At 37.5% G+C, this 15,731-nt stretch overlaps 1 protein-coding gene across 1 annotated transcript; it reads left to right on the forward strand.

Moving 5' to 3' along the window:
• Positions 1-11,441: 11,441 nt before the first annotated feature.
• On the forward strand, positions 11,442-14,517 carry LOC139727461 (uncharacterized). The gene is made up of 2 exons (XM_071638434.1): positions 11,442-11,542; positions 13,587-14,517. Exons 1-2 carry the CDS (start codon positions 11,442-11,444, stop codon positions 14,515-14,517), a joined length of 1,032 nt encoding a protein of 343 aa, XP_071494535.1.
• Positions 14,518-15,731: the final 1,214 nt, after the last annotated feature.

Genomic DNA, 15,731 nt, shown 5'->3' on the forward strand with positions numbered 1-15,731 from the left:
CACCTCGGTAAAATGTAAATTCTTTCATGTCAAGCTGAAGACCAGTGTAAGATGCAGTGGCGGATCCAGAGGGGGGCGCAAGAGGCGCACGCCCTCTCCCCCTTTTATTCATCGTTAAAAACAAAAGAAAAAAATGAAATGAAACCCGGAAGTGGCACCAAAAATAATAGTTACGCCCCCCCCCCCCCCCCCCTTAACAGAATTCCTGGATCCGCCCCTGGGATGCATTATTGCTCCCTGCCAATAAGATGCAATGATTTCAGTACCTTATAACAATAATTTGTCAGAAAAAAAAAATATTAGTGGAAAAATGAGCAAAGAAAATGGGATTGCATCGGGATTCGAACCCGAGACCAACGGATGCTAGCCCGGTGCTCTACCGACTGAGCTATAGAAAGCCCTAGTTCAGTGTTCGTTCCAGAAACCGTAAAATCTCAATGCTCGGATGGTCAGAAGCTTTTTCTTTTTCTTTTTTTAAATATAAAGAATATCTGACAAAACGTTTCATGAAATGCCCCCTGTATACTCAAACATGATGGATGGCGATGACGAGCATGGTGACAAGAATGATCGCAAAAGTGAGCAATTCAATGCGTTCATCTTGGCTTTAATCCCTTGGTTCTGACACTGACCTCGGGATCAAAAAGGTTAAGATGAACGATTCCCTTGAAGGGACTGTACATAATTGGTTGAGGTGAGGATTCAGCTTGAAACGTTTTGCGAGATATTTAGAAACCACTCTATGAAATGTTAAAGAGCATACAATAAGTCTAAGGGGAATCAAAAGTTCATTTGATGAAAATCGATTTTGAAATGACTGAGGTATCTAAAAATAAGGTTAAACAAAGAGATCCTAATAAAAGTCGTTGCCTGTTAATTTTATTAGGATCGCTTTTTTTGATATCTCAGTCATTTCAAAACCAATTTTCATTAAAAAAACAAACAAACGTTGAATCCTTCTTGAAATTTCATTCTCTTTCATATTTCATAAGAGGTTTCTCATTACCTCACCAAAAAAAAAAAGGTTATAAACCTGACGTTAGGTCTCGATTAAAACTATACAATTCCTTTAAACCGCAAGACTAAAAAGAGGAAGAAATGAATAGGCCTACACACAGGAAAAAATGTCCATGCCTGCAGCTACCGACTGGGTCTATAGTGTAGGATACAGTTGAATTCGAAATAGCTTTCTTCCAGTCAGAAATTGTTGTTGATTTTTGTTTGTTTCCTTTTCGTAATAATAATAATAATAATAATAATAATAATAATAATAATAATAATAATAATAATGATAATAATAACAACAATAATGACAATAATAATAATAATGATAATAATGATAATAATAATAATAATAATGATAATAATAATAATAATATAATAATAATAATAATAATAATAATAATAATAATAATAATATTAATAATAATAATAATAATAATAATAGGGTCTTATTTACCCAGGGTAGCCTCTTCAGTGTTACCACTGTTCTACCAGAGGGCCCTGCCATTATCATTACCCTAGCGTTGCCAGGTACCCATTTATACACCTGGGTCGAGAGGGACATGGTGGGTAAAAGCATCTTGTCCAAGTACGTAAGCACTGGGCGGGATTCGAACTCGGGTCCTCCGATCGGGAGTCGGGAGTCTTATCCACTATGCGACAGCGCCCCCACAGGTTTCTTAATCTCATTTCATTTATTTTCCATTCCCAACAAAATTTATTCAGTCATAAACACGTGTCGAAAATTTACATGAGCACGTGAATTGTTATGATTATGATAAGGTATCAACCTGTAAGCAAAGTCCTATATAATTACTTAACGATGAATTAAGGGTAATAATAGGTAATAAAGTAGGATGTTGGAAATGGGGGAGGGGGGGGGATCTGTTAAAAAGCTGAGCTTGAATATCACAGTCCCCCTCAGAAAAACAAAAGCAAACCAAAACAAATACGTGAGCAACCCTTAGTGCTGCTCATAAAGAACAAAAAATGAGAACAAAAAGCGCTCTGAATTTACCACATTCATGAAATGCAGAAGCCGATGAGGGGGGGGGGGGGTGGGGGAATCACAGGAGACGAAAACTTCAACAGATCGTATGAACAAAGGAAATATATGAGGTTACAGACGTTGACGAAACAGAAACAAGCGGTGCATGATCTTCGCAGCGCAGAAAATGCTTGGGGCCAGTCAGGAAGAGGCAATTTGTGTCTGAATTTATAACAAGGGAAATTGTATGTACTCGCACGTGTCAACTGGTATCAACAATGATGAGCCTCAGATGAGAGTTGGTAATGGCTTAAAAGAATTTTCTTTTATTTCAGTTTGAAGGTGGAATATGAATAGATAGAAATACAAATACGAATATACAAATTCAAATACAAATATGAAACACAAGTAGGCCTAAAGAATACAAATACAAATACAATTATAAAACACAAGTACAAATTAATACATAATACAAACACAAATATGAATACAAACACAAATACAAATATAAAACACAAACACCAATACGAAATCAAATATAAAACACACATACCAATACAAATACAAAGACACTAAAACTGAATGCATATTTGATGTTACTATCCAGGGAATTCCGGAACACAGTGCCGCTATAGAAACAAAATCTAATTTTGCAAAAATTGTTCATGTCAAAGGTAAATGATATTCATTCCATTGACTTTTGGGGTATTTATGGATGGATTTTTTGTTTGCTTCTTTTGGGTTTTTTTTTAACGTAAAATCAAAAACATGTGGCTAAATAATATTATTTAATTTCTAATATAGAATTGGACGTAATCGAAATAAACATAAATCATTCATCTGAAGAATTTTGCTTTCAGAGAATAACACATCAGAGTGTTATCTGATTCGATTGTCCAACTTTATAATTATTTAATGATCAAATAGATAATAATAGATTTAATAAATTTTGACAAGTAATCAAATATCTCTCAAGGGGGGGGGGTCTTGATGAACCAAATGATGCAGTAATGTGGTTCAATGTAATGTTGAAGCTGGCAGGGGGAGCAAAGCAGAAAATATGACATAAAAAGCGTGATTTATAAACACGATATTGATAAACATGTTGACGTATGATGAATTAATTAAACAGTGTGGCAAGATCCACACACTCACTCGTATACACAAACAAACACACGCACATTGGACATTGTATGGATTTCTTTGACGGAGAATATGATAGAATACAATACACACAAACGTACACACGCATACACACACACACACACACACACACACACACACACACACACACACACACGCACACACACACACATCGCTGTTTTGATAGCATGAAAGGTTTATAGAGACTATATACCCAGTAATGAACATTGAGCCATGCGTGGTGCACCTTGAAACAGAATTTATTTATCCTGGGTCTGAAGCAATGAATGCAGCTTTTGCTCTGAAACATCAAAAATAGCAACATTCAAGCAGTGAAACATTTGTCCACGCTCATCTTTCTTCCAATCCACTATCTCATCGACATTTTTTTTTCTCCCGGGGTACTACCAAAAGTTACATCGCCTTTTTTTTTATGAGATGTCTGTATTATGCTACATTATTTTTATCGAGTGGAGATACTATAAAGGGCTGGTGTAGTATTGGTTGAGGTGAGGATTCAGCTTTTAACTTTTTGCGAAATACTTTATGAAATGCTAAAGAACATATAATTCTTCATCTAATTCAAAGTTTATCTGATGAAAACCGGAGACGGCTTATGAGACGGCTGAGATATCTAAAAGCAAAGTAAAACAAAGCGATCCTCATAAAAGGTGGGACCCACCTTTCATGAGGATAGCTTTGTTTTGGATATCTCAGCCATTTCAAAACAAATTTTTATCAATAAACTTAAATTTCTCTTAGAATTATACGCTCTTTCAGTATTATTTCATAAGAGATTTCTCATTATCTAAAAAAAAAAATCATCAAAAAATGCTGGAACCCTGAAGCCCCATCTCAATCGAAACTATACCAACCCTTTAAGACGTACGGCGCTCCACGTATAAAGGGAAGCTTTTCATCGTAGGAAGGGGTCGCTCTTATCGCGTGAGCATGAGCATGAGCGCTGTTGTGATTTATTTCCTTTTGCTTGTGTATAGTAGGAAGAAAGGAAAGGGAAGAAGATGGTATGACTGTTAACTTTCCCCTTCTCCGACTTCCCATTCCTAAAGATAGGAACCCTTGTTGACATACACTCTTCGCAGGATCCTCTCCCCGACATGGGATGGCTCGCAGTAATTTAGAAAACCAACCGTCAGTTCGCAAATGTAGTACAGTATACATAAAAAAACATATATATGAAGAGTTTGTTTGCAAAAACCGATAAGTCCATATTTGCCAAATGGAAATATTTGCGATTAAAGTTCAAGAAAAATAAAGAGAATAATAAGAAAATGTTTGCCTCTTTTGACCATAACTTAAAAAATGTACCTTTATATGTAGTGACCGATATATCATTTAAAAGGTATTATTTTGTACTTTATGACAAAGACCGTACTTCAAAATCTTCAAAACTAGACTTATCGGTTTTTGCGAACAAACTCTTCATATGAATATATAACATTAATACTATACTGTAAAAGTGGACATTTTCGCGGTGTTGGAATTTTTGCACGTTTCGGGCAACCAGAAACTAGCGCGAAAATAAAACCACACGAATATTTTTCCTTGCTATATGTTCCAGTAGTGCGTGTCTTGATTCCGCGGATTCAAAAAAAAAAAAAAAAACCACGCGAAACTCATCTTACCAGACTGAGCATGAAAAATTACTCCCGCGATAATATCCACTTTCACAGTATTTGTTAGGTTAACAACTAAAGATATTCAAGGCATATAAAGGAAAAAAAAGTAAAATAGTAGACCAAGGAGGTATCAGTGATATCTTCTAGAGTAGACAAACTACCTTCAGAGGCAGTACCGATCCCTTGAGTGGGGCACACGGTCACACCGGGATAGCAATTCCCTTGAGAGCATGTATCTAATTAAAACAATGAAGTTAAAACCCAAACGGATTTCTAAATTACCGTAACTGCATTAGGATAATAAGTTTTAATAACTCTTCGCCGCGTGGAATGGTAACGAAAGTAAGCAAAGAGCTGTTTTTACAACCTGTATAGGGAGCGTGTACACCATGGACATGTTGGAGGAGGCAATTAATCAAACAATTATCATATTCTACTCTTTGAAGTTAAGGGATACATTTTTCTCTTAAAGGGTAAAACTACATTTCAATCCTCCCGTTTCTTATATTGAATCCCATTTTCATATTTTGAGACCGTAGGTAATATATATGTGGCTGTCTGTCTGTCTGTCTGTCTGTATGTATGTATGTATGCAACATGTGTAATGCAGGGTGAGCAGCTGCGTTTTGGAACGACAGCAATTAGAGTTCTACGCTATCCAAATCACTGGTCGTATGTCAGCTTTTTATGGATGAAAGTTAGCAGATCCAAACTATCTTTATACATAAATGTAACGAAGAAAACCATATGTCTAAAGTCTGATAGGAACCATTGTTACTTTCTTTGTTTTTCTTTTTGTCAACACTATACTTTTTGGATTCTGGAATTCTGGACCAGTAATGTTGACAAATGGTTTGAAAAGAAAGAGTAGAATATTGTAGCACAACAATTAAAATTTGATCAAAATTGGATGAAAATCAAGAAAGTTGTGAAATAGTGAAATTTCGCTAATTTTCACGAAACAGTTCTTGAAAAGTCAATAATACAAATAGTGAATTGATGATCTCATCCCCTCACAATTTGCTAGACAGTTTGTACATAAGATTTGGACATTTCCAGTTTTTCGTTCAAATGCAATTATGTCCCTGCCTTAAATCCTAATATATCTGACTGATCACTATCTAAAAAATATTCAACCAAGAATAACATTATATTTTACACTTTTATGGAAGAAAATGAATTTTCATCATTTTGTTTTCCACGATTAATGGAAAATTATGAGGTGATGACATCTTCATCACACTCGTTTGCATATTCATATCAAGTGTTCAAGAACTGTTTTTTGCCAAAATTAGCAAATCTCTGAAATGTTATAACTTCCTCATTTCTATCCGATTTTGACCAAATTTTCACTATTGTAACTATCACACATTACTCTTTCTTTTCGAACTATTATAAACTTTCAGCTGGTAAACCACCTGCTTAAACACAGACTAAGTCGAAGGGACAAGTATGCAAGACAAAATTAAATTCGGCAATAGGTAAAGTAATAAAAGAATTTACATTGAAATCAAAGAGGTATTCGGAAATATTTACATTCGAATGGCTTTTATTTCTACATTTCAAAAGAGAATACTACAACATGCATAATTTCCATGAGGAGACGAATAACATAATCACCTCTCATTTAAAGCAGTTATTGCATCTGTTGGCAGGAAAGGTTTCTAAAAATAGGTTGTCTAACAGACTTACAAGAAGATACAACTTGCATTTGAATAAAGTGCTTTAGACTTCACATGATTATTGAAAAATATCATAAGACCAGCAAGCTTGATACCCCATTGAATGGTTGTTGATAAATAAGCATTGGACCCCGATGTGTTGGAACTCAGGCATGTAGACAATGCTACACTATGTCTTTTACCTTCAAGAGTTTTTTGTCAATGCAACATTTCCTAACAACTCTGAAGTAAAGAAATAGCGCGACATCGAAAACGCTTTTCGGAGAAGAGACTATTTTCTCCCTGTTACTGCCACGCCCTCTTAATCGCGGAGAAGCCGAGATTATCTCTCCTTGGCAGCTGAGTTCTGGTAGACGCAACTCTCGTCAAACCCATGACACAAAGGGCAGTTCTTCGAGGACCTTGCATACTATAGGAAGATGGAATGAGATATAATATGTATATACAGAGGGATAGATAGATAGATACAGATAGGGAGAAAGGTAGATATATAGATAAAGATTATATAGACAGATAGATAGATAGATAGATAGATAAATAAATAAATAAATAGATAGATAAAAAGATGACAGACAGATACAGAGATAAATAGTTAGATAGATAGATAGATAGATAGATAGATGATAGATGATAGATAGATAGATAGATAGATAATAGATAGATAGATAGATAGATAGATAGATAGATAATAGATAGATAGATAGATAGATAGATAGATAGATAGATGAGAAATAAAGAAAAATAGAGAGATGGAGAGGGGGTGCACAAACAGAAGACACTTTTCATCGTTAAGCAGAAACATTTTGGCAAATATCCAACTGCAGAGCAAGTTTATTGCATAACAGTACGCAACGCCTTAAGTTTTCATACGAGATAGATTACCATGCAAAACTTTATCATAAATGTAACGCCTTTTAAGGAGAGGTATGGGGATATCAACAGGTGAGAACATGACTTATCCAGTGTCACGCGTATCAACACGAATTTTTATGCCAAGAGCTAATATCACAGTCTTCAATACATAAAACAGAGGAGATGACATCGAACATGTTGAAGAAGCAATGCAAAGAAGCCGGAGAAGAAGAAATTGAAATAAAGTGAAAGGAGGAGGCAGGAAAATAAAAAGAAACAGGATAATAAATCCTTGCTATAAATTACATTTTACAATCAGTTTACTGATGTTTCTAATCGTACTTATTATTTTATAGAAATATCAAGATTTCACCGCTTTCTTACATTAGATTATAACCATAACATGTATCTCTATCTGAAGGCTGTTTATCAGGTTAAGTAGATCTTTCTTACTACATTTCTTTAAATTGCTTCAAAACAGTAAGGCAGCTAAATCGTAAAGCAATTGACCTGAATGGTGTTTGACTATATACATACATACAAGTAGAAGCACACATTATGCATATACATAAAGACATATTCATGTCCGATTTTTTTCTTTTCTTTTGCTGCATATTATTCAGTCTCTAAGTAACAACTGATTATGGAGAGTTCAAAAGATCGTATAGTTTTAGTAGGAGTTTATTTCATTTCGTCACGGTCACTCACTAACCTCACTTCAACTAAAGACTCTTCAGTGATTGCATAAACGAGTAAAGATAATACAAAGTGAAAAAATGGTGATAAGAAACATAGTGTGACAGAAAGTAAAATACATAATAATCATACAAATTTAGATCTACAGTGCTTTCATTTATACGGGGCAAACTATGGTAGAAATTGACATTACAAATGCAATTTATGGCTAATGCTACAGGAGCCCGTCCTGGTTCACGCAAAAACGAAACCTTTCTTCAACACGTTTGCAAAATCTATAGACTTCCCTTGATCTACTGCTTCTCTTATCGACTTCTCCACGCGGAGGCCGGTCGAATGGAAAGTTCACATCTAACTTTTGATGGGCTTCAGGGAAACAAGGAACGAAATAAGTATGAAGATCGGGTCTCGTCCCTCGGTAATATAGGAGTATTTAGACCTGAATTTAGACGGAGCAGATAATATTTTGTCGGTTTAAGTGTGCTTGCTATTACCAGGGCTTTAAAGTTATACGACACGGTTTCCGACGGTGTTATGATAAATGTGTTGAGATATGCGTAAAGAGGCATTTTCACCAAAGATTTGAAGAAAAAACATGGATACAGCAACCGCATTCATAACCCCTTTTTTTCTTTCCCTTTTTTGTGGTCTTTCCCTTTCCCTTTTTTGTGGTCTTTCCCTTTTTTGTGGTAGTGGTGGGAAGACGAGTGTATACAGTTCAACTGAACAAGAAATTATATTTATGATACAAAGTCGTTTGAACGTCAGAAAATAAAAGCTTGATGTGAAACATAACTTTTGTATAGAATGATACAACGCCATGAATTACATGTTTGAAAAAAAAATATTATCCCCTCATCACCATGGCATGGCATTATTGCTGTTTATTAACTCCAATCTTTGAACGCAACAAAAATCCCCCTTAAAATTAAACTCAATTGCAGATAGCAACTATTGTTGTTTAAGTGGCATTTACACATACTTGCGATCAAGTAGATGTGGGGGAAAAAAAAGGAGGAGACACTTTCCCATCCGTGGAAAAAAAAAAACCCTACACATTATGTTGACAAGCAAACAAGTGTTAGGTGCGGAACTTGTGTGGGATTTTTGCCTAGGATCCAGAATAATTGGGTCCCATCTACGTCACATGCTGTTCCGGATAGACAGTAATTCTGACAAGGATTAAAAAGATATGCTCTGGTAATTACCGGAGGCGGTGGTTACTTCGAATTTCCTTTTGAACGCAATATCTGAAATTAATATGGACATGTTGTTCATGACGAAATAAGTATAAATCGCCTCCTAGGGTATAGGGCTTGATGATCTGCATAAGTTGACAATTTTACAAGACTTTTATCACATGAAAGTGCATGGTATGAAACTTAATTGATTTAAACTTAAAAGGGGCTGGTATAGGGGGGGTCGTCGCTTCTACGGAAACGAACTTGACACACTATAGGCTATTTAAATGTCATGAAATCATGGGGAGGAGGTGGGGATCACTACTGGCGTAAATTGCCATATCATGTCTTGAAGTCTCCGCCGGACAGTGCTACCCTGGCTCAGCCTCTATCAACACCTGCAAAGTTGTTTGTGTTGTAATTGTGTGTCTGTGGGGGACGGGGGAGGGGGAGGTGGGGTGTCGACTAGTAACCTTATCTGTTTTATTCAGCTTTTATTCCTCATTGGATTACTTAAAACAAGATTGCTATCACAATGTGGCAACCAATAGATATTTTTTCTCGGCAGATAGTAAAAACATTTTCATTCTTTCCACAATTATCTTCATACATTTCATATCATAACCGATAAGTTACTGGTTGCTTGATCTGTATACGAAATAGTGAGAAAAATTTTTCACTCTTTCGACGATTATCTTCATACATTTCATAACATAACCGATCATTTATTGATTGCTTGATCTGTTTACGAAACAGCCTAGTTAGCCATGTTTCATGCATTAAACTCAAATATTACAATGTATTCGAAGCCCCGGTCTAAAGTTGATAACACCTGATATCAGTTAAAAGTTGATACGGGAATTTGAAATTAAATTCAAACAAATATAAGAATTTTATTGAGACAAAAATAAATAATGACTGAAGTTCCACTAGGCCTTGTAATATTCAAGGTTAGGTTGTGTTTAATACTACTATAGGTGCATTGTATAAACCTTAACAAAGCAACACAAACAAGTAACGTGAATATATTTCATTGAAAACATTTTCAACAATCCATCATTAATTGCGTGCGTATAGGTGTGCAAATGTGTGTAATTACGACCACCGCCGATAGTTATTGATAGAGCAAATGGAAAATGAACAATGGAACGTGAACAAACATGGGCATACGTTGAAGAGAAAATATCACCAATATAGCAACAAGAAGTGACAGAAATTTGTGATTATTCTTGTGCTATTTATACGATGCCATTACATTAGCATAGTATCATCAAACAATAAACAAAGAGAGGTAAAGTGTAATAAAAAAAAAGATATCATTGTCTGCTGTTTCATTATTATTATTCAACAATCCAAGTAACGATTGACACATGGGAAAAATAATGGAATGGGTCATTGTACGATAAATAATGTACAATGAACTTTGAATTTAGAGACTATATATTGGGCACGTGAGGACATTGAACACAATAACGATGCTTTGAAGGTGTTCGTGCCAAACAAAAGTTTGAGCATCGGCATTGATATGCAAATGATGGCTGATTTCATCTATGCACTTCTACTTACAGCAATGCTGTAAACACACAATGGGAAGTGACTGTGGTGGCAAGTTGTAATTCTGTGAAACACGTGTTCGTAAACAACAACAACAACAGCAACAACAACAACAACAGCAACACACAAACCTTTCAACCATGAATGTAGTATAATAAAATATAAAGCAAACTATGAGTCGGAAGTAAGGAGATATCTTACGCAGTGAAATTTTAAACGACTGGAACATTCTGTCTGTTATGTTTTTAAGTAGAAAATTTATGAACAGTGTGAAAATGTGACGCACATGCTTCACAGTAAATGGGGTACTGGTTGCCCCCCCCCCCCCCCCCCCTCCCTCTCTCTCTCCATCGCCCTCTTTATCCCTATCTCTCTCTCGCTCCTCCTGCACAGGGTACTGGGAAGCCAGTCAGGAAATAAGTTCGTAGACAAGCGTAACAAGTGCAGAGAGTGGCTAACACCCTCAAGAGCTATTTTTTGCACTCGCGACAGGGCGGGAAAGAAAAGCAAAGAGGCAGACGATCGCAGTGAGTCGAGCTTCAAGCCCGGACCGCCAAAATCCCGCTCCAGAGTGAACTTCGAAGCGGCCAGACCGTGGACACTGGAAGAGGCATCGTCTCCGCTTGCAAGGATTCTCCCCGCACTCCTTGGCTCTCCACTTTCCCCTGCATCACCGACTGGTCTGTGGAAGAATAGGCTCAAAATGAAGCTAATATTGACAATTTTGATCGGATGCCTTTCATCCGCGTCTGCTCTAAACCAATGCCCACCAGGATGGACCTACTCTCTTAAGAAGTGTTACAAGTAAGTCTACCATTATTTCCTCTCTATGTTATTGGTTTTTATATTGGCAGTAGACAAAAAGTGTTTTGCATCCTAGTTTCCTACATCTGTCGCTAACCCCTCTTCTTCAAAAAGACACTGAATTAGTACAAATGAATCTTAAAGAGGGTTTGTACAGCTGCGTTTAAGCTTTATTTTCAGTGGTTTCATCACGCAACGCAATTCAAGTTATCATTCTACGAAGATATTTGGTAGGATGTTTGTAGTAACTTTATCGAGGATTATTCGAATCGTTTACATCTGGAAGGAAGATAAGACTCATTTGACATGTCATGAATGTCAGACATAAGCGACATATGTCCGTGTTTACATCTGCAATCACTTAGTCTTATCCATAAAACAAGACTATTTCATGGACTTGATAATATTTATTTTTGGAAAATAGTTCTCGGAGAATGAGACAGACGAGCCGGAGTCACGAGATTTTGAGCTCTCCAAAAGAATTTGCAGAAACATGTCCTTCCTCAGTCTGAAATAAGAGCAAAGCTAAATGAAGAGCACAGAGACAGGAAACAAAAGAAAACACAAATAACATAAAAGTCCGAGACGAAAGAAGGGAAAATACAAGACTAGACAAGACATGAAAAAAAAAAAGCTGTGAAAGGAAGTAACGAATAGCTCCCGACGATTCTTTAATTGTTAGATGAGTGATACCAGGAAACGTTTCCATGGATACCAAAGTCAATGCTAAGTAGTCTGTATCATGGGTGAGAAAAATAATAGTCTGCAAATATTCCTTGTACTGATGTGGGATACGATTCGATGCATAATGTGAGGATCGAGATGGCGAGATGTCAGCATCTTTGCGATTGAAGTCGGGCCACTGACTGTAGGAGAGATATAATTATTCGAAATTGCACAAATGTTAACTTATTCTAATGTATCTAAACGGTGAAAGTAGAAATATATAATTTAAGCTTGTATGCGCAAACATACTGTAAGTTAGGTTTTTGTTATGATAATATGCATATATAAGGTTATTCCCAGTCCAAACATCTTGACAGATTTAACTGCAAAAGCAGCTGCACAAGAATCGCTTCTCGAATTCGATTCATATTTTGCGATGTTTCTTAGTTCACTGTTTCGAAAACTAGTGGATCGAGATTAGATCGATGTCACTGCATTGACAATGCCGCTACCTTCCACTTATTTCGTTATATTCTTTCGTCAGGAAGATAACGGCAGTGTGAACAGTTGGAAATAAATCAGTGTAAATGGCAGGAGTAGGTCAATGACTTGTAAATATAAAGCAGTGGTTGTGACATCATTAGTTTAAATGCAGTTACTGAATGCCACTTTTGATGGTAATACAGGAAATTAGCCCCTCATTCCTCTTGGGGCTTTGAATAGATTCACGTGGTCATTGCATTTCAGCTCACTATTTAATTGAGAATAAAGCAATCAACAGAGACTAACATGGGATTCTAACAGAGTCCATGCCAACATTTTTTTTTTTGCGGTGTGAACAAGTTCGCGGGTTACCATCATTACACGGGCAATTGATGTTTGTCATGGCTACGAGCTAATCCGCGCATTTCATATCCAGGCAATCTCCCAGCACCACGAGTTCGCTCTATTTCGAGAGAACGTAATGGCAGAAATAATGTGTGTTCGTAACCCAGTCTGTGGACGGCCGCTTTATCTCAGTAAAGGTTTACACAAGATTAATCGTGATTAACACTATGAAAATACAGCTAACTTTAGCATTCTTTTATTTTTGTGGTAAAATACAGTTTGTCACACTGATTGAAGCCTGACGTCAAGTTTTGTGAGCACCTTTGCAATGTATAGAGGAACGGATCAGAGAGTACATTAGTTCCGATTTTGACAGTTGGTAAAGATGTTCAACACATAAGTAAGACTAGATGTTCCTTGACATTCTAAAATATACTACATCACGATACTTTACGTGACTAAGGTCTTGCTTATTATTACCTGATACTATGGGCTAAGGACTTATGACTCATTTTCCCCTTCTTCCTCATTTCCTCTTTGCTTTTTTCAGATTCTTCCCAGCACCTATGATAAAAGAGGACGCAAATGTTGCGTGTACAGAGGTTCCTGGAGTTGTCGGGGGCAAGCTCCTGGACATCACCGACTTCGAAACCTTCAAATTCATCAAAAATTTCTACATCCGTACACTGCCCTACTTTCAGCCCCCTCAGGGTCAGCAACTTGATGTCATTCCGCCGGAAGCAGCCATTTGGAACTCCATGTCCTTCGACTGGAACCTCGAAAGATGGACCGGCACGACTGCTGTCGAGCCCTTTCATCGGTTCAACAACTTCCAGAGTCAACCTGTCGGGATGCCTCCCCAGGAACCACCGAACGAGATGCTGTCATGTACTGTTTATCCGGCCATTGAGTTTCCTTTCACTAGCAGGATCCAAGAACTGACACCCCTGGAACTTCCCCAGCAGGTTATTCACTTCATGACCATTGCAAACTGCGAGCTTGAGCTGCCATACATCTGCGAGGCACCAGAGCTCCTGGCCCCAACGACTCCATCACCACCAACAACGCAAATGCCAGTGACCACGCCCCTTCCAACTGCTCCACTAACTACACCGTTTGCCGGTCCGCCCAACAGGGGCCCTCAACCGGGGAACCCTGGCCACCCGGGCCATGGACAACCAGGTCATGGACATCCCCATCCGCCACACACGCCACCGCACAGACCGTACCCAGGGTTCCCCAGCCGTCCGCACCACCCCAGCCAACCTCAACCAGGATTCCCATCCAGACCACATGCAGGAACCCCGACGCGCCCGAATCCAGGTTTCCCTCCCAGCCGACCCAATGCAGGCAACCCAGGACGAAGGCCCGGTCAACCAGTGCGATACCAGGACAATCCATACCAAGTCCGACCATACCAATACCGTTACAACCAGTACGTCTTCAGTGATAAGTTCGGCGGTATCGGTATCAGGGTGTAATTTGTCAGGGTTTAAAATGAATGACTGTCTTGGAAACCATCGGTGCTTCTCAATTTCAACCAACAGACTTTAACCGCAACAGGATTGCATTGAGTATGACAGGCAACCACTGGCGATTGTTACTGACTGTTCGCCGTCTTTGCAAAATAATTAGCAACAATCGAGTTATGCAGCAGTCATAACTATTTTGATCATACATAGATGTAATGTTTGCGGTCTGATGTCTAATCCTACACCCTTTGAGAATAATGCACGTTTTACGTGCCGGCAGACGTGAATATCCTGCAGACGATGTTCACATCGGTGACACGGCTTTTTGAAAATCTTTCTTTTTTCACTTTTTATTTAATGGAATTCATATTTACAGAGTCTTTGGATGCTTGCTGATTCTGTTGATTTATCCCTTTCCCGATCTTTGATGTACCAATATCTGATTGGTCAAAATTTGTTCTCACTTTTTTCCTTTGTTTTTGTTTATCACTTTGTTACTTATTGCTCATAATGCACGCACCTTAGGAGTAACGTCTTTCTTGCATTTCTTTTCAGACAAACAAAGCTGATTTTTATTCATCACTCATTCGTAAGAGCCTTAATTAAGAAATGATTGCCGTGATTTGTCAATATTTGTATTAATTGTATAATGTTCATAATTTTTGAAATATAATGACACTTTGTAATGTATAACACATCGATTGTTCAGAGTCTTTATGTCAGAGGATGACTCTTCATCAATGAAGTGATAACAAACACATCTCCCGTTTTCACAAATTAATGCACGATGACAACTCAGATGAATTCTAGACACAAATTTTAACCTTATTCAAATAATCCGTTATACCTATTCAAAAATTGTGTACATTTTTCGAGCTGATGAGTACATGAATATAGGCGCATCGTCGTGGTGTGATAGATCGTTGGTATCATCGCCAGAGTCATGATCCGCACATAATAACAACGATTCGACAGGGCTGGCTTGATGAACATGCTTCAGATCTCAGTTTGCTGTCTGTTAGTAGAGCTTTACTATTTCCTTTCCTCAGCAAGAATACAAGCCTGCTAACAAACAAACAATCAAACAAACAAACGAGCAAACAACAAATACATAAATCATGACCGCAATTTATACAGAAAGTATAGAGACATTGCCCGCTTACGCAACATTTGACGTCACACGATCTTTTACGCCAAACGATAGGTTCTTGACCGACGTTTTG

The sequence above is a fragment of the Diadema antillarum genome, unplaced genomic scaffold (assembly GCF_040938485.1).
Source record: "Diadema antillarum isolate AM-2024a unplaced genomic scaffold, OU_Dant_1.0 seq00000131_RagTag, whole genome shotgun sequence".
NCBI lineage: Eukaryota > Metazoa > Echinodermata > Echinoidea > Diadematoida > Diadematidae > Diadema > Diadema antillarum.